General features: G+C 47.5%; 1 protein-coding gene across 2 annotated transcripts in view; it reads left to right on the top strand.

Moving 5' to 3' along the window:
• LOC149287650 (uncharacterized) overlaps positions 1 to 12714 on the top strand; it is a 119428-nt gene extending 106714 nt beyond the window's left edge. For both annotated transcript variants that reach the window (XM_089492488.1, XM_089492487.1), the window contains 3 exons: positions 774 to 940; positions 3281 to 3401; positions 7539 to 12714. In XM_089492488.1, the coding sequence (XP_089348614.1) occupies positions 866 to 940; positions 3281 to 3401; positions 7539 to 9781 (2439 nt within the window). In that variant the 5' untranslated portion in view covers positions 774 to 865 and the 3' untranslated portion in view covers positions 9782 to 12714. The remainder of the gene's footprint in view (positions 1 to 773; positions 941 to 3280; positions 3402 to 7538) is intronic.
• The last annotated feature ends 7469 nt before the right edge of the window (positions 12715 to 20183 follow it).

Raw genomic sequence — 20183 nt, 5'->3', positions numbered from 1 at the left:
TCAGCAGATGATGCACTCATTTCACATCTAGCTACAGGGACATAGCCAGGGTCCTCTCCAATTCCCCATCCCCTGACCCCCCTCCACTCTCACAAGGCATGGAGTGTCAGGACCATGGTGAACAGGTCTGAGGAAATGACATGCATGTGGCCACTAGATGGAGCTGTTGTGGAAGTCATTGACAGCTCTAGTGGCAGTTAGTTGTGTCAGCATTTAAACAGTGCATCACTGGAATGTTGATGCAACTGTCAACTGTCATTCTCAACTGTCACTGAGGAAGAGTCAGACAGTGTGTGCCTCAGAGTGGGTTGTTACTGGTGTGAATGGTGGAGGGTGTCGATGTATATAGTGTTTTACACAGTGGAACTTCTTATAGGAATAAAAGCCTCATCTGAGAGAAGATTACAGTGTCTCTTTGCTTACTGAGAAAGCGACAGGTGTTTTTTCAGCTCACCAGCTACTGACTACAGTCAAGGTGGAGTATCTGGCACCATATGTTACGTTAACGTGTTGCCTCACGTGCTGCACAACATAGCAACATCAAAAGCGTTTTAACATGGACTATCTGTTGTGTAGGGGAGCTGCAGTGAATCTAAGCTAGGTCCAGGGGGCTTTGTTTGGTGCAGAGAGAGGAAGGGGATACCCATCTCTGCATTACCTCAAAGGAGGCATATGTCACCTGCATATCTCACTAGCAGCATGCTGTTCTCTGTGTCTTTGAGTGATGCAGGATTTCTTGACAAACCAAGCCTAACCCTAGTCTCTTTTCTCAGGAACCTCATCTTGGTCTCCTTGTACACAGCTTTGTGACATATTTTGCTGGAAGAGACCCAAGTGCAGGGCCACCAGGACCCCTTCCCACCTAATGGCCAACACAGAGGCCAAGCAGAGGGAGTTGGGCTCCAAGAGAAAGAGGCTGGCAAAGTACAAGAACTCTTTGGTGAGTTGCCATCCTGACTATTAGTTTCATTTGTGTCACTGCTGGGCCAACTCATGAAAGCAAGTGGAGAACATATTGTCCCAGTTCGGCAGAGAAAGTCCTGGTTAATCCTCTGCCACCCCACCTTTTCAGGGGCTTTCAAAAATGTCCCGGTTTCTCTCTCCTCCTCCCACTTTCCCCCTTCTCTTCAGCTCTCTTGGGTTGCTGAAAAATGACTTCCAAGGAGTTTGCACCCATCAACCCAAAAGGGGGGATAGGAGAGGAGATAGGTTGCCAGGGTCTTCCCTTGCCAGGAGGCTGAGGCAAAAGCAAACTGCTGTGCCCTTCCTAGGTTGTGTGATCTTCCTCATAAACAACTTTGGCCATCCTCACCACCTTCTGGTGTTGCTTGTCCACATGTGCCTTGCTTTTCCTGTCTGTGAAATTTTGGGGATATGGGAGACCATCTCTGGATCTAAACTGAGGATGGGCCCAGTGGCCCTCAAGTCCAGAGTGGTCCCCAGAACTGGTTTTTAAAATGACATTTGCCTCCAAAATTTGGCAAGAAATGGCTAAATGCACCATAATTCTTTTGTAGCTAAATGTACTATATGTTTTGGGAATGTCAGTATCCTTCCTCATCCATCCTCAATATCCCAGCCATGGCCTAAATTATACTGTTTATTATATTGTATATTATGTTGAAAATATCTGAGACAAACTGGATCTCAAAGGCAGTACCTTTTTTGTATACGTCTCATATGATTTGCACAATGGGACAAAGTCTTTAATGAACATCTATTGAGGAAACCTTTCATTAATAACTGGCTAACTGTGAAAAAATGTTTTACGTTGGACTTCCACTTTGGGTTTCCACACAAGAGGCTTTTTTAGACCAATGGGGAAAAGATCAGAAATGGATAAAGTACAGAGACATATTTACTCATGATAATAAAGGAAATGTTATATTAAGGTTAAAGGAAGAAATCATAACTAAAATAGGCCATATGAATTGGTTGAATTATATTCAACTTAAAGAAGGACTCATAGAATCGTAGGGTTGGAAGAGACCACAAAGGCCATCAAGTCCAACCCCTGCCATGCAGGAATTCACAATCAAAGCATGCCCAACACTATGCAAAGGAATCTTGTAGCACCTTGAAACCAACTAAAAGGAAGAGATTCGCAACCTGAACCTTCATGGCCTTGTGCCCAATTCATCATGTGCATGATAGACCTTGTCACAATAGGTCTACCAAGCCGGATTTACAAAGGATAAGAGTTTATTTGGTTTTGAGAAAGAATATAATGAATATTAATGAAAGAAGATGAAAAAATATATTATGTAAAATATATAACATCTTACTGAAAAGATCCCTTGAAGAAGTGGAAATTAATGATTCTATGACAAAATGGGCACAAGAATTGGGATACAATTTAGACTTGGAAAAATGGGAAGAAGCTAGATTAAAAACAAAAAAAATTACTGTAGCACAAAAAATAAAAGAAATTTATTTGAAAGTTGTAAATAGATGGTATCAAACACCATTCTCAGTAGAAAAAAATATAAATTAAAGGATAAGTGGTGTTGGAGATGCCAAAAAGAAATGGGTACATATTTGCATATGTGGTGGCAATGCACATATATAAAGTCATTTTGGGTGAAGATTCATTTGGAAATAAAGTTAATATTAAAAAATGATTTTGAGTTCAGACCAGAAATATATCTGTTAAGCAAGACTTCATTACTAGACCCAGAGGAAGAAAGGAAGTATTGGGAAATATTATTATACTTAATATCGGCTGCCAGAAGGATAATAGCAAAGAACTGGAAATTACCTATAATAATCCCACAAATAGAGACTTGGCAAAACGAAATCCGGGAATTGAAAGATCTAGACAGATTAACAGCATTAATAAACAAGAAGGATATGGTTAAATGGGGAAAGGATTGGGAAGCTGTAAGACTTTATTTAGCGGCTGCTCAGTAAGGAGAGGTACAAGAAACAAAACCTTTCTATTCATACCTAGAGATAGGGGAATAAGATGTTGTATTAAAAGATAAAATTATACAGTTTCTTGTGGAGAGTTATCAGGAATAAGCCTAACAGATTTATAGCTTGTTGATATATGTTTTTATTTATCTTGTTGTAAACATGCAAGCTTTGTTAAAAAAAAAAAAAGTGTATTACCACAATAAAAAAAGGGGGGAAAGGCAGTAGCTTTTTGCTTGCTAACAGAATTTAAACTTTATTTCATGGACTGAATTCTGAAGTGATGAAATAATATTTGGGATGCATCATGTGCTTTACTCCCCTTTTGTTTAGTTACTCTCTGGATGAGGACTATTTTCTATTTCAGGTGACCTTTGCGGATGTGGCAGTATATTTCTCAGAGGATGAATGGAAACTGTTGACCAAGAAACAGAGACTGATGTACAATTATGTAATGATGGACAATTATGAAAATGTGGTTTCTGTAGGTAAGGAACCTGAATCCGTTGCTCATTCTATAAAGACTGAGGGCCCTTTCATACTATATTATCATGTCGCTATGGTTGCACTAGAATTATAGAATCTTTGGATCTGTATAGACAGGCCAAAATAAAGCTGCTTTGGGACACTTTGGAGGTATGCTGTTTAAATGATGCATGGGTCTTAAGAGGCTAGAAGCCACGCCAAAGCCATGCTCCAGTCCTAAGGACAGGACCACAGCTTTGGCACAGCTTCTAGCCTTTTAGGACGGATGCATCATTTAATCAGTATACCTCCAAAGTGACCCGAAGCAGCTTTATTTTGGCCTGTCTGTACAGGTCCATAGAGTTGGAATAGACCACAAGGGCCATCCAGTTCAACCCCCTTCTGCCCTGCAGGAATACACATTCAAATCACCCCCAAGAGATGGCCATCCAGCCTCTCTTTAAAGACCTCCAAAGAAGAGGACTCCATCAAACTCTAAGGGAGTATATTCCACTGTCAAAGAGCTCTTACTGTCATGACGTTCCTCCTAATATTTTGGTGGAACCTCTTTCCCTGTGTCTTGCATCCATTGTAGTGTCTCCTTTTCACTGTAGCAGCAAAAAGCAAGCCTGCTGCTTGCCCAACATGACACCCTTTCAAATATTTAAACATGGCTATCATATCCACTCTTTATTTTCTTTTCTCCAGGATAAACATAACCAGCTTTCTAAGCTGCTCCTCATAGAGCTTGATGGCTTTCATACCCTTCAGCACTTTGGTTGGCCTCCTTTGGACATGCTCCAATTTGTCAACATCCTTTTTGAATTGTGGGGCCCAGAACTGGAGACAGGATTATTCCAAGTGAGGACTGACCAAAGCAGAATAAAGTGGCACCATTACTTCCCTTGATCTAGAAACTATTCCTGTATTGATGCAGCCTAGAATCACATGGGCCTTTGTAGCTGCCTCATCACACTGTTGGCCCATGTTCAACTTGCGATCTACTACGAGTCCTAGATCCCTTTCAAGCCTAGTTTAATTGTGATAGCAACATCCTGTAGAATATTTGAATCTGTAGTTCACTGAGGCACTATTGCTCTCCAGTTTCTAAGGATTCTAAATACTCCATCGTAAACTGCCTATTATAGGATTTTGTGGGAAAAAGCCATAGAGATTAATGCTTTTCTCACCCAAATGGTATTCAGCACATCCCTGGGCAAGTTTCCTACCTCTTTTGGCCCCTCTTCCATCCTTTAAAGGCTCTGGAGAATCTTCTTGGGGGAAAGACCTCCCTTGGGTCTGCAATGGCTCAGAGAGGGCCCAACAATGGCAAAATGGCCTCCATTTCCCCAAAGGGATGCTGTGGGATGTTGAGGGGCAAAATATTATTTCACTCACCTCCCCCAGGCATGTGGGGTTGCCCCTGAGGTCTCCTCCAAACCCCATCAGTAGTCCATGCCTGTCATAATGTTTTAAGGCTGCTCCCTGGTGCTTGACGCTCACCAAAATTGGAGTCCAGGTCCCAGCTCCCTTGCTCTGCCTTTGCCAATGAGTTATTTGTATATTGATTATCCTGCCTTTCTCGACAAATGGGCCTCAAAGTATCCCTTTTATGCATCACACTCTGTGGGTATGTGTCCGTGATGGAGAGACAGAGGGAAAGTTAAAAAAATAGAAAAGCAGGGAAGAGATGCTGAAAATGAGATGCTGAAGTGGTGCAGATGTGCAAGAGGGAAGGTTGGGGAGCAGAGGGAGAAAGGGAAGGGGATCAGGCTATGGGAGCCAGGAGGGGAAGGCAGGAGCAAAGCCAGGATTGCCTAGCTCTGTGCGGAGAGGAAGGGACCTCTGGGAAGGGCCAGGAGAGGGACCTTGGGGATTGGGAGGCAGCCACCAACCTGACAGATTTTAAGAACTGAACTGGTGAGAACCGGCTCAAGTCCTTGTTTTCAAACATATTAAGGGGTTCCATTTAGAAATTATGAGCAATGTCTATGAATAGAGGGAAAGGCGACAGAAAAAATCCTTTTTCTCTAATGTTTCTTTTCCATCCTGAGCTTGCTTAGCTCCATGGTTGATTCCAGAGGCTCTTTGTTACCCGAAATGCTGGAGTCTGGGGAGGACACTCCCAAGTGCTATGCTTTTAGGGGAATTTCATACTTCGTTCAAAGGGGAGATTGGGGCAACAGTGGCCTCGGGAGTCATCCCGTTCCCCCCCCCCCCCGGCATTAGGGGAACTCAGTGTATTCTCGAGCCCTATTTACATGAATGGTGCTCCGCGCAGTGGAATGTCCGTGCCCGGCACAGTCACAGGCGCCATTAACCCTTATGGGGCACACCTCCCTTTTTCCTAGTGTGGCTTTTAGTGTATGCTGAAATCCGCCCAAGGCTTGCCCGCATGTTACATAGGTGCACTGTACACGCTTGCACACACATATAAGTGTTCACAAGCACACACAAGAACTAGGTAAGAAAGGTAGGAGTGGTGAATAGATGTTAGGCTTTGCTAATGGTAATACATAACCTAGACAGAACTTGATTCCAATTGCTGAGGGTCCAGAATGGGGAGAGAAGTCAGTAACTCCCAAGGCAAGTGGAGCTGGTGAGTGTAATGAGATGTTTAGCAATGTAAACCAACAGAGAGTCTGTCTGCAACAAGACTGAAATATTTATACTGAAATTGTTGCTAGTGGGCAGAACCTGAGTTTTCTATAAGGTTTAAATCACTTTAGAATGTTTTCTGGGTGGGGAAAATATAGTCCAAAATCAAATTGAATGCAATAGGTGCATGGTGCAAATACCTCAGACATAAGGGATTAGCACACCAGTCCTCAGGTCCTTGTTGGCTCTGAATTCCAGTCCTGTTCAAAAGCCAATGTACAGCGCAATGTGAGAATGATGCTCCCAGATGCAGCTCAACTTAGCAAAGTATGGAAAAAAAATTCCAGGTACAGGTTTTGGCAATGCACTGACCACTTTTCACACTTAAAAATAAGTCACAGACACAGTTGATTTCATCTAAATCTTTGGGAGTTCTCTATCTTGAGTTGCAAAATAATAAAAGTATTTGCAAGCTCTCCTCTCTGACTTCCATCATGCTCGCCATCTCTTGTATATACAACTCCAATCCAATCCTATACACAGCAATTCACATGTGAGGAGTATACTGTATTGGCTGTGATTCATCTCCTGGTGCCACACAGCATGAAGCATCCTCTGCAGTTAGCTTGCATCATGCCATGTGCTCTGACTTAAGAATCTATGGCAGTCTCACTGGAAATGATGCCACCTGTCAATCAAAATATTTTTACTCATGTTTAATGGAATATTTTTTCAACAGCCCTTTGACTATCAGCTTCCACTGACTCCATCAAGGCAGTCCCCATCCAGTCTCTTCTTTGCTAGCTCATATGAGTAAGGATACAATCGTTCCATGTATTTAGGGGCATAAGCAGCAGGATCATGCTCAGGTCACCTACTCCAACTTTATTAATTTAATATCAAATAGGTGTTATGGATGATAGGCTTTAAAAGGTTGTGACAGAATAGAGTAAGGCAGAGGAGCCAGATTTTGTTAACAATTCAGATTTATTCAAAGCTAGTTGTCCTCAGTAGAATTCCCATTCTAACAAAACTGAGGCCCAGAGCCAAAGAAAATGGCTACCTTTATAGGAAAACAAACAAAGAAAACTCATCTTCATCACTTTATTGAGCACTTCGCACTCCAAACATATACATTTCCAACAATCATAGTTCAGATACATGAATACATTTAAATATACTTTAAAATACCTTTGGCTACACCCCATTGCTCCTTATCAGATATGGTGGCACTCAGAGGAACTTCTGCCAGTGAAATTACATTCTATATCAGTCTTTTCCTAAGGCTCTTTGTTTCCTTTAAGTGCTTGGACAAATGCTTCACCTTGAACAACTTCACATCTGCCCCCCTTCTGCATTCCACTCTCCCAGAGGCCTCTATTCTAAACTGTGTACTTTGGTTTACTCTCATACTTTATTCCATCTATATATACATTGATTCTTGCATATTACCAAACACTGATATTTGGGTTTCTTCACCTCATAGAGAGGTGGGCTTGGGCTAAAACGTTCCTCTCTTAAATCTGATATTCAGTATTATCTGTCATTATCCTTCTTTACAGAAGAACTTGTCAGTCATGAGAGAGTCCACACATCAGAGAAGCCATACAAATGCCAGCATTGTGGGAACTGTTTTTCTCAGCTGTCAGCCCTACTGACACACCAGAGAGTCCACACATCAGAGAAGCCATACAACTGCCAGCATTGTGGGAAACATTTTGCTTACAAGTCGATCCTTGTCATGCATCAGAGAGTCCACACCGGAGAGAAGCCATGCAAATGCCAGCATTGTGGGAAATGTTTTTCTCAAAAGTCCCACCTACTAACACACCAGAGAATCCACACAGGAGAGAAGCCATACAAATGCCAGCATTGTGGGAACTGTTTCTCTTTGAAGGGAGTCTTAGTGAGACATCAGAGAGTCCACACAGGAGAGAAGCCATACAAATGCCAGCATTGTGGGAACTGTTTATCTTTGAAGGGAGACTTAGTGAGACATCAGAGAGTCCACACAGGAGAGAAGCCATACAAATGCCAGCATTGTGGGAAATGTTTTTCTCGGCAGCCACACCTAGTGATACATCAGAGAGTCCACACAGGAGAGAAGCCATACAAATGCCAGCATTGTGGGAAATGTTTTTCTCGGCAGCCACACCTAGTGAAACATCAGAGAGTCCACACAGAAGAGAAGCCATACAAATGCCAGCATTGTGGGATTATACCCTTGGAACCCAGGGTCCTCCTTGCGAGCCACCTCTCTGCACCGGCGGACGCCCTGCAGATCGTGGACTTGGGTTCGGAGTCTGAAGGGGAGCTCCACGATTCCGATGCTCCCCTATCCCCACAGAGGGCTAGACCCCGTTCTCCCTCTCCGGTGGTGAGTTCACGTCCCGCCAGACGGGACACAGAGCGCCCCCGCTCCCCCCCGAGGAAGGATCGGGCCACACTAGGGGCTGAGGCTGATGCCGCCTTAGATCCGGACCGTCCAGACTCAATGGAACGGGACCAGGACCTGTTCGATGCCTTCCCAGATCTCGTCTTCGATCACCGTACCGGACAGTATCTTATCCCGGTAGATCCGTCCCGCCTACGGCGCAACATCCGGGACTGCTCACGGGACCGTCACCACACTGATGTCTCCCACGGGCTGGATGACTTGACCACCACCGACTTGTCGCCCAGGAAGCGTAGCGGATCTCCATCAAGATCCAGATCGAGATCCCCACGCTCTGCGTCACCTTCCGACGATGATGAGGCTCCATTCGTCCCGGAGGGACCTGCGGTTCCGTCCCCTACAGACGACGTCAGGTCCTTTGCTGACAGGGTAATCCGGATGGCGGATGCCCTGAAATTAGAAGTCGCCCACCCCGAGGACGATGCCCTCGACCCGGTGGAGAGAAGGATCCACGGTTCCGCCCCAGCTCCACCAGCCTTGGCATATCTCCCGTCGCTAGAGAAAATTGCCAAACGCTCCTGGGACGCACCGGCCTCCATCCCGTCGACATCCCGTAGGATTGAAAACCTCTATCGGGTCACTCCTTCGGCACCTTCTTGGCTCTCCAACCACCCTAAGCTTAATTCGGCTATCGTGGAAGGAGCCCAGTCCACCTTCGTCCCAAAGTCCTCGTCTTCTCCAGTCGACAAGGATAGTAAGAAACTGGATGGCCTAGCTAAGAAGTTTTATGCTTCAGCGGCCCTGGATTTGAAGGTGGCCAACTACGCGGCCTGCATGGGGGCCTACGTGCAGTATCTCGTAGAGAAGATGGACCCCACCATCGCTGACCTGCCGGATGACAGGAGGCGGATGATGTCTGCACTCAGGAATGAAATCCACCTGATAGGCGGACAGCAGATCATCTCCGCGAGGCACTCGACGGACTGCGCATCAAAGGTCCTCTCTGGCTCCATAGCCCTCAGGCGATACGCGTGGCTCCGGTCTTCAGACCTCACTCCACAAGCGAAGGCGGCCATAGAAGACATGCCCTTTGACAACTCGGGCTTGTTTCACCGGGACACGGATGAGAAACTCAGCTTCTGTTATAGGATGAAGACTGCCGCCAGAAAACACGGTATGTCATCCTCCGCTTCCAAGTCCCCCCGACAGAGGTACACTAGTCAGCGTCCCTGGCATTCAGGCGGCCACTACCGCTTCCAACCACAGGACCGTCCGTACCATCAGGACACTCAGCCTCAAGGCCAATCCTCCCGGTCACCTGCTCCTCCAGCCGACAGGCACCCATCTTCCCAGCCCAGATACCAACAGGGCTATAGGAAGAAGGACGGCAGGGGCAAGAAGAGATTCTGATGGGTTCCGGCGCACCTCGTCATCTCCAACAGGCTGAGCCCCTTTCTTGACACCTGGGCCGCCATTACCAGTGACTCTTGGGCACTTAGCATCGTCCGTAGGGGCTATGCCCTAGAGTTTTCCCGGCTCCCACCAACTGGAGCTTTTGTTTCCACTGCCCCCTCGGACACCCTTCTTGACGAAGTGCGCATTCTTTTGGACAAAGGCGCCATTGAACCCGTCTCCCCTTCTGACTTCAAGCGCTGTTTTTTCTCTAGATACTTCACCGTACCTAAGAGAGACTCTGGCCTCAGACCCATAATGGATCTACGGGCCCTTAACAAATTTATTATTTACAAAAGGTTCAGGATGGTAACCCTTGCTTCTATTTTACCACTCCTGCAGGAAGGCTACTGGTTCGTGACTTTGGACTTGAGGGACGCCTATTTCCACATTGCGATCCTGGAGGACCACCGGAGGTTCCTCGCCTTCGCCGTCGGCCAGAACGCCTACCGGTACCGGGTCCTTCCCTTCGGCCTTTCCACAGCTCCCAGGGTCTTCACCAAGTGCATGGCACCCGTGGTGGCGTACCTGCGTCAAAGGGGGATCACAGTCTTCCCATACTTGGACGACTGGCTCTTCACAGCGCCCTCCAAGGACATCTTACTCGGGCAACTCGACTTCACCCTATCCCTGCTGCAAGCGCTGGGATTACAGGTCAATTTCGACAAGTCCAACTTGACTCCTTCCAATCGAATAGACTTTATAGGAACAACACTGGACTCTGTACAGATGAGGGCATTCCTTCCAGAGACAAGGTTCCAAACCCTCTGTACATCTCTGCAGCCTTGCCTCCGCCAAAGATGCCTTCAGGCCCGTGCCTACAAGTCGCCATGGGACACCTAGCCTCTACCACTTTCATCACACCGTGGGCCAGGCTGCGCCTCAGACCCATTCAATCTTGGTTTCTCTCCGTCTTCGACCCCCTCCGAGACGCGGCTACCAAGTTGCTCACCATCCCGAGGACTGTACAGAGGTCTCTATGATGGTGGCTCCAATCCGACAACGTCTGTGTGGGGATGCCATTTCTACCCCCTCAGCCAGATCTCTCCCTGATTACGGACGCCTCCCTGCAAGGATGGGGCGCCCACACACTAGACCTTACAATGAAGGACAAATGGTCACCGGCGGAAGCTACTCTCCACATCAACGTCCTGGAAATGCTTGCCGTGGAGAAAGCACTCAGAGCCTTTCAGTTGGTCCTCGCGGGCAAGGTGGTACTTCTTCTCACCGACAACACCACCGTCATGTACTACCTCAACAAACAAGGCGGTACAAAGTCGAGGACTCTGCTGTCGGTCACCATCCGCATTTGGGAATGGTGTATAGAACACAAGATTCGGCTGCAATGCATCCATCTCCCCGGCGACCAAAACGACCTTGCAGACCATCTCAGCAGGTCACCCTCCACTTGCCACGAGTGGAGACTGCATCCAGAGGTGGTGTCCCGACTCTTCAATCGCTGGGGAACCCCCCTCCTTGACCTGTTTGCCTCCCGGCTGAACGCCCACACGGCAAGGTTTTGCTCACGGTACAGAGAGCCAAGATCGGAAGGGGACGCCTTCCAGCTCAAGTGGACTCAGGGCCTCCTGTATGCCTTCCCTCCATTTCCTCTGATCACACGGGTCCTCTCGAAGATGTTGGCAGACCACGCGGACGCAATCCTGATAACCCCGTGGTGGCCCAGGCAGCCTTGGTTTGCTCCGCTCCTACAACGAGCGCAGGACCATCTCCGCTTGGAGTACCGGCCCGACCTGCTATCTCTCCACGACGGACAAGTCCACCATCCCGAGATGCAATCTCTCCCATTGGTAGCATGGAGGATTCAATCCTGAGGACACTTCCATCCGGTGTACAGGATATCATTAAGGCAGCACAAAGACCATCCACACAGAGGTCCTATGCCTACAAATGGGATAGGTTCCTAACCTTTCTACAAGAAAAGGGCATTCCACCATCCCGTGTCTCCATCCCGGTAGTCCTGGAATTCCTTATGACTTTAACAGGCGCAGGTCTCTCCTTGAGTTCTATCAAGTGCTACCTGTCAGCCATTTCATCTTACTACCTATTTCAGGACAAACCTTCCCTGTTTGGGGATCCTCTCATAAAGAGGTTCCTTAAGGGATTCAACAATTTGCATCCACCGATTCTAGACCCTACACCGCAGTGGTGTCTAAACACCGTCCTGGCACATTTGGTATCCAAGCCCTTTGAGCCCTTAGCTACCACGGACCTGAGACTCCTGACTTGGAAGACGGCCTTTCTGGTAGCCATCACGTCAGCCCGCCGAGCTGGTGAACTTTGTGCCCTGAGGATGGACCAACCCTTCCTTCGTTTCCATAAGGACAAGGTGGTGCTCCGTACAGACATCACTTTCTTGCCTAAGGTGGTGTCTGCCTTTCACATCAACCAAGACATTGTTTTGCCGACTCTGGCTCCCAATCCGACCACAGACTCTGAGCGCCAACTCCATGCCCTGGATGTCCGCAGGGCGCTGGCGTTTTATCTGAACAGGACTGCTGCTTCCAGGCGTTCAGAGAGACTTTTTGTGTGTTACTCTGAAGCTAAGAAGGGGCTGCCGGTGTCACCGCAGAGGTTCTCCAAGTGGGTGGCCAACACCATCCACCTTTGCTACGAACTGGCAGGGAAGCCTCTACCAGGTCGGATTAGAGCCCATGCAACTAGGGCGGTAGCCGCATCCTCAGCTTTTTTGACCAGGATCCCCCTTGAGGATGTGTGTAAGGCAGCTGTCTGGTCCCAGCCATTGACATTCATTAGACATTATAGGCTGGACGCAAGGGCCAGGCATGATGCAGCCTTTGGGAGGGCAGTGTTACTGTCTGCCATGCACTAACCTGTCTACTGTAAATAAATCACTCAGGTATTAGTTTGCATATTTATTGTCATGTGACTGTTGTTCTTGACACTCCCTCCTCCACAGACTACAGCTCGCTAGTCTACACCCATTTGTGTGATTCGCAGAGACCACGAAGAAGAAGAACAGGTTGCTCACCTGTAACTGTGTTTCTTCGAGTGGTCATCTGCGAATTCACACAAACCCGCCCATCCATCCCCTCAGTGTCTGCTCATTTGACAACGCTTGTTGCTGCGCTGATTAGCGGCTCATTCGGAACTGAAGAGGAGCGGGCCACCAGGGGCCTTATATATGGGTGGGCGGAGCTACCGCCAAAAAGTTGCAGAAAGATACATTGCTTTCTGCCTAGAGATTCTAGAAGTTTCCGAGGATTGCTGCGCAGGCGCAGAATAAACCCATTTGTGTGAATTCGCAGATGACCACTCGAAGAAACACAGTTACAGGTGAGCAACCTGTTCTTCACCCTGTTAGCTCACCATGCACATCTTGTATAGCCACTCCACAGTCAATCTCCCCCCCCCCCAATTCGTCATCTGAATGATATTCTCCTTGCCCATGCCCATCTCCCTCCAAGTGTCTGTCTAAGAACATATGAAATAAAAGTACACAAGGAAAAAGGTACCAGCCAGTTGGCATCATCTGTCCCACCATTCACCACTGCGTCCCTGCCACTGAGAGCCAGGGATGTTAAGGGAGAAGGCTGTCTCCTGGCTGGCATCCTCTGGCCTCGGGGAAGATCTACAGTCCTGGCCATGCCCCTCTCACTGCTGCCTTGCCTCTGCTGCCTTCCTTGGCCCCTGGAAGAATTGGAGGAGAGAAAGGGTTTCTTCTGGCTTGGCTCAACTCTCTGCCTGGCTGGAGGTGGAAGGAAGAGAAGGAAGGAAGGAAGGAAGGAAGGAAGGTAGGTGCCAAGGGAAGAAAAGCATAATGTACACTATGATCATTGCGGAATAGCGGTCTATAAATAAAACATATTATTATTATTATTATTATTATTATTATTATTATTATTATTATGGGACTATTGAAGCGAGGTGGGGGTATCATGGACCAGACTGATGTACTCACCTCCCAGGACCCATTGTAAGAGCTATCACAGCTCACTGTGATGCTTTAAATCAGGGGTCCTCAAACTCCAGCCCTCCAGGTGTTTTGGACTTCATCTCCCAGAAGACTCAGCCAATCAACATCCACATGCAAATTCCCTTCCTACCTCAGTACTCTACAGCCAATCTGAATAGACTTCCAGAGCCCCACAAAGGCTCCCCTTTCCTCTTTGGCCCTCAGCCAATCACCATCCACAAATTTGCTTCCTACCTCATAATGCCCTCCCTGACAGCTTGGCCAATGATCTGAGATTCTGGGAGCTGAAGTCCAAAACATCTGGAGGGTCGGAGTTTGAGGACCCCTGCTTTAAATGATAAGAGCTGACTTTGATGCCAGCATTATTGCAGAGGCCATAGGTCAGGTGTCCAGTGACTCTGTCAATGAGATCATACTGGATCAATTTGAATCTGTGAGTACTAAGGATGTGGTTAAGCTCCTGGGAAATGAGAAGAAGACAACTTGCCCTCTTGATCTGTGTCCTTCATGTCTGGTCATCCAAGGAGGAGATGCACTTAGGACTCACCTGAGATGTATCATAAATGCATCTCTTCCATCTTGCTTAAAAGAAATGGTGTTATGATCCCTAGGACATGAACAATTACAGACCGGTCTCCCATCTTCCATTTCTAAACAACAACAACAACAACAACAACAACAACAACATAATAATAATAATAATAATAATTATTATTTATAGCCCGCCCAATCACAAGGAATCTGGGTGGGTTACAACAATAAAAATATAAAGAATACAATAAAATAAAATACAAAAAATAAATACAATACAATAAAATAAAACAGAGCGACGTTAGTTACAGTAATTCACAGTTAGGCCTGATGGAAATTGGGCCTGTCTTTTTCACTCCCTCCCAGGTCTGATGATGACACTTGAAATGGAGGGAGGGCTCTTCTTCTTGAGGCAATAATATAATTTCATTAATTTTAATTTAATTCTTCTCATTAATATAAGAGAAGAATTGGTGGACAGAGTGACATAAGACACAATAAATGGGGAGAGGAACTAGGTAGGGAACTAGGCAGGGAAGGCCTGCCTGAAGAGATGCGTCTTAAGAGCCTTCTTAAAGGCTGTAAGAGTAGAAATGTCATGGATCTCCTTCGGCAGGTCATTCCGTAGCTTTGGAGCTGCGATGGAAAAGGCCCTCTGGGTGACTGAAGTTAGCCTTTTATTGGCTGAAGTAGATTCTTCCCCGAGGACCTTAGAGTGCGGGACGGACAGTATGGAAGAAGGCGTTCCCTTAAGTATTCTGGACTCAAGCCATGTAGGGATTTAAAGGTAAACACCAACACCTTGTACCTTGCCCGGAAACTAATTGGCAGTTAGTAAAGGGATTTCAAAACCGGTGTTATGTGATCGGTACGACGAGTACCTGTAATTAACCTGGCTGCCCTATTTTGTACAAGTTGAAGTTCCTGAACTTGGCACAAGGGTAGCCCCATGTAGAGCGCATTACAGAAGTCCAATTGAGAGGTGACCAGCGCATGTACAACTGTTTCAAGGTCTCCCTGCTCCAGGAAGGGGCGCAGCTGGCGTATCAGCCGAAGCTGATAACAAGTGCTCCTGACTGTTGCATCTACCTGAGCTGTCAGGTGAAGCGACGAGTCAAGGAGCACCCCTAAGCTGCGGACAGAGTCTTTCAGGGGAAGTGTGACCCCATCCAGAACTGGCTGACATAATTCCATACCTGGGCTTGGGTTTCCTATAACAAGTACCTCCGTCTTACCTGGATTCAGCTTGAGTCAGTTTTCCCTCATCCAGTCCATTCAGAGGAGAGATGCCATCCATAGACACTGCATCAGTTTGAGACATAGAGAAATATATTTGGGTGTCATCAGCGTACTGATAACATCCTGCCCCGTGTCTCCGGATGATTTCTCCCAGCGGCTTCATGTAAATGTTAAACAGCATAGGAGACAATATTGCGCCCTGGGGTACACCAAATTTTACCTCTCTTTTAGAAGAGCAACTGTCTCCCAGAGCCACCATCTGGACTCTGCCTGAGAAGTAGGACCAGAACCACTGTAGAACAGTGCCTCTGATTCCTAGCTCCCTCAGGTGCTCCAGAAGGATACCATGGTCGATGGTATCAAAGGCCGCTGAGAGGTCCAAGAGCACCAGCAGGGCCACACTTCCCCTGTCGATGCCTAGACAGAGATCATCGACTAAGGCGACCATGGCAGTCTCCACTCCGTATCCCCCCCCCCCCCTGAATCCGGTTTGAAATGGGATTTCCCCCCTCTTTTCTCTTGTCCTCCTTCCCTTCACTCCAAGGGCAAACTTCTCCACTGACTCAAAGACTTCCATGCAGCCCCAGCTTCCTTTATGTCCATTCCCCCAAAAGACAGCTCTCCTGCCTCTCCTTCCCCTGAATGAACTTGGGGGCCTTGGCAATGGGGCTGCAATGGAGCCCCCTCCCCTCCTTCCCTTTCCTCAGGTGAACGCTGACCCTCTTTCTGTGTCTCTCAAAATGGTGGCACTTAGTCTGGACCCCCCCCTTCCCAAAATCCTGGCTACGTCCCTCTTTGGGATGCTTTTATGATATGTATTTTACACATGATTGCCTCCTGAGGACACTCTGAGGGCTGCCATTGGCTGGAATCCCAGTCCCTCCCACCATCCCTGGCCCTGATTGGCTGGAATCCCCTCCCTCCCACCATCCCTGGCCCTGATTGGCTGGAATCACAGTCCCTCCCCCCATCCCTGGCCTTGATTGGCTGGAATCCCAGTCCCACCCACCATCCCTGGCCCTGATTGGCTGCAATTCCAGTCCCTCCCACCATCCCTGGCCCTGATTGGCTGGAATCCCAGTCCCTCCCACCATCCCTGGCCCTGATTGGCTGGAATCCCAGTCCCTCCCTCCATCCCTGGCCATTTTGTATTCTGGCAACCATTTTGTGCTGCTTGTTCCAGAACTTTCTCTGAGGCCTCAGTTGAACAGAGGCCTCTCTTTCTCTCCTGAGGCTCCAGAGTCAAGGAGGCCAGGCTCCTTGGGCCAAAAGGAAGGAAGTGTGTCCCTTTGTGCCTCTGGCCCTCCATTTTGGGGAGAAGGAAGGAAGGAAGGGGCCAGTGGGGGTCAGAGGAAGGGGAGGCAGGGACTCAGGGCCAGTGGGGAGGCTGTGCTTTGGGGTCTGGGAGAGAAAGATGGGGAGAGAGACCTTCCCTTTGGGCCGTAGCTGGGGAGGGTCTACTGGTCCTTGCCTCCCCCTTTGGGAAAGGAGACCCCCTCAGCCCCCTGGACTCACTCCTGCCACTCATTCCTAGAATGGCTGGGACTCAGAGGAGTTTCCTAGGATTGTCACCTTCTGCCCTCCATGGCCATTGGCACTGATCTTTTCCCCATTGCCTTCCCTCCCTCAGCCCTTGGACCTCCTCCTCCTTCGCACTCAGAGCACGGCTGAGGAGACGGCCTCTGACCCAGGGATTCTCCGGCCATAAAGGGCTGCAGAAGAGGCCTTTCTGGGGCTGCAGGAATCAGGGTCTTTGTACTGAAGGTAGGGCTTTATTCCTGGAGCTGGAAGAGGACTTTTGTGTAAATCTTTCAGTCCAGGATTGTGTGGAAGGGCAGCAGCTGAGAGACTGAGCCCATGCTTTGCAGGCATAAAGCCCCAAATTCAGTTTCTGGCAGCATTGTCTTCCCAGAAGGTGGAAGTGAGATTTCCAGATCCCAGACACATGGTCCTTTGTGTGGGGAATATGTGTGTATGTGTTGTTTACTAGAGCTTTGTGAGGTATTTGTTTTACTGGGTTTATAAAATGAATTTACATATGTCCTCTCTTCCCAAAAATAAGCATAATCCAGGATGCAATCTTTAATCTTAAACCTATACATTTATAGAATTTTATTGTATCAAGTGGTGTGCATACCTTTTAAAAATATACTAAAAGAAGTGAAAATGAATGTGATTTTGACAATGGGTCTGTTCAGAAACACTGCACACAAATATACATATAAGGATTTCTGGATGGCCTCAGCAAGCAGAGAGAGGAGCTGCACACCTCATGCCCTAGCTATGACTGACAGACAGAAACACAGCAGTTAAACTTAGATGAACACTCTCATTTGTAATAATGAAATGATTATTTTCACCAGTGTCGAAATGGGGATGGGGGCATGATGAGGGGAGGCTGTGGATCAGATCCGTAAAGTAGTGCATATCTTATCCAGTCCAGGAGCTAGATCTTCTCTTCGTGGGACATAAAACAGGTCCTCCTCCTCCTCCTCTACATGAAAGAGTAGTCTAATTCTCATCTGTGACTTTGAAACAGCATTTCTTCATTTAAAAAAACTGAGGTGGCATGAATCCTGTTGGTTAACCCTAGAGATTAGACCCACTGAATCCATAAGTGACTGGCGAGTCAAACTATAGGTAATGCCAACTGATTCAGTGATTCTCCTCTGATCAGGACAAAGCATAGTATAGGTTCCAGGTTAGGATTTAGTCCTGCATGTGTAAATCAGGTGCTCTCTTCCCATCAGCTCAATCCTCTGATGCCCCCCAACCCTTGGAGGAGGGCATGATACAATGCAAGGGGAGCAAGAAGAGAAGAGAGAGCTCCTTTCCTGCCCTGCCTGACCAGGGGCCTCCCTGGGGGATGGAGGGCAACTGGTTTGGGAGAATGAGGGGCCCACTAGACCACACAGCCTGACTCAGCAAAACCCTCCACGCTCCAGTGTTGTTCTGGGTGGAATGAGGCTAAAACTGGCCATTCACTGACCCAGGTCCTACCATAGAGTTGTGGATGCCATCCTGCATGGCCATTCCATGCCTGCTGAGAGTGTCGGGTGCGAGGTATTAGAGAAGCATCCAGCCGTGTTTCTGTAGCCAGAAGCAAAATGAAGACATCTTCCTCTGAGGACCACTGGGTACTTGTGGAGATGGTGCACTCATTTCACATCTAGCTACAGGGATATAGACAAGGCCCTTTCCAATTCCCCATCCCCTGATTCCCCACCACTCTTACAAGGCATGGAATAGCTGTTGTGTAGGGGAACTGCAGTGAATCTATGCTAGGTCCAGGGGGCTTTGTTTGGGGCACAGGGAGGAAGGGGATACCCACCTCTGCATCGGCCCAAAGGAGGCATATATAACCTGCGTATGTCATCAGCAGGATGCCGTTCTCTGTGTCTTTGAGCACTGCCGGGTTTCTTACCAAGCCTATCCTAACCCTGGTCCCTTTTGTCAGGAACTTCATCTCGGCCTCTTCGTACACGGCTTTGGGCCTCTCTTTCTGGAAGTGACCCAAGTGCAAGACCACCAGGACCCCTGCCCACCTGATGGCCAACACAGAGGCCAAGCGGAGGGAGTTGGGCTCCAAGAGAAAGAGGATGCAGAGGTACAAGAACTCTTTGGTGAGTCTAGGTTCTTGACTGTTAGTTTCATCTGTGTCACTGCTGGGCCAGTTCATGAAAGCAAGCGGAGAACATACTCTCCCAATTTAGCAGAGACAGTCCTGGTTAAGCCTCTCTCACCCCACTTTTTCAGGGACTTTTAAAAATACCCCATCCCACTTTCCCCCTTCTCAGCTCACTTCAGTTCCTGAGTGCCATTCAGTTTGCAGCCCATCAACTCAAAAGTGCGGAGAGGAGAGGAAAGAAGGAGGCAGGATATGCCCTTCCCAAGAGGCTGAAGCAAAAGCAAACTGATGTGCCCTTCCTAGCTTGTGTGATCTTCCTCATAAACAACTTTGGCCATCTTCATCCCCTTCTGGATTACTTGTCCATATATGTCTTGCTTTTCCAATCTGCGAAATGTTGGGAGATATGGGAGAATGTCTCTGGATCTAAATTGGGGGTGGGCCCAGTGGCCCTTATTAAAAATGACGTTTGCCTCTGAAATTTGGCAAGAAATATCTAAATGCACCACAATTCTTTGGTGGCTAAATGTACTATATGTGCTGGGATAGTGAGTATCCTAATCCATCCTCAATATCCCAGCCAAAATTTAAAGTTTATTTCCTGGACTGATTTCTGAAGTGATGAAATACTAATATTTCGGATGCACCATGTGCTTTCCTCCCCTTTTGCTTAGTCACTCTCTGGATGAGGGCTATTTTCTATTTCAGGTGACCTTTGCAGATGTGGCAGTATATTTCTCAGAGGATGAATGGAATCTGTTGACGAAGAAACAGAAACATTTGTACAGTTATGTAATGATGGACAATTATGAGAATGTGGCTTCTGTAGGTAAGGAACCTGAATCCATTGCTCTTTCTATAAAGACTGAGGGTCCTTTTATCCTATATTATTATGTTTCTATGGTTCCACTAGAATAATAGAATCATAGAGTTGGAATAGACCACAAGGGCCATCCAGTTCAACCCCCTTCTGCCATGCAGGAATACACATTCAAATCACCCCCAAG

The sequence above is a fragment of the Sceloporus occidentalis genome, unplaced genomic scaffold (assembly GCF_023333645.1).
Source record: "Sceloporus occidentalis isolate IW3139 unplaced genomic scaffold, rSceOcc1.0.p SCAF_57, whole genome shotgun sequence".
Lineage (NCBI taxonomy): Eukaryota > Metazoa > Chordata > Lepidosauria > Squamata > Phrynosomatidae > Sceloporus > Sceloporus occidentalis.
Note: the sequence above shows the minus strand (reverse complement) of the source record. Positions and strands in the feature narration are given on the sequence as shown.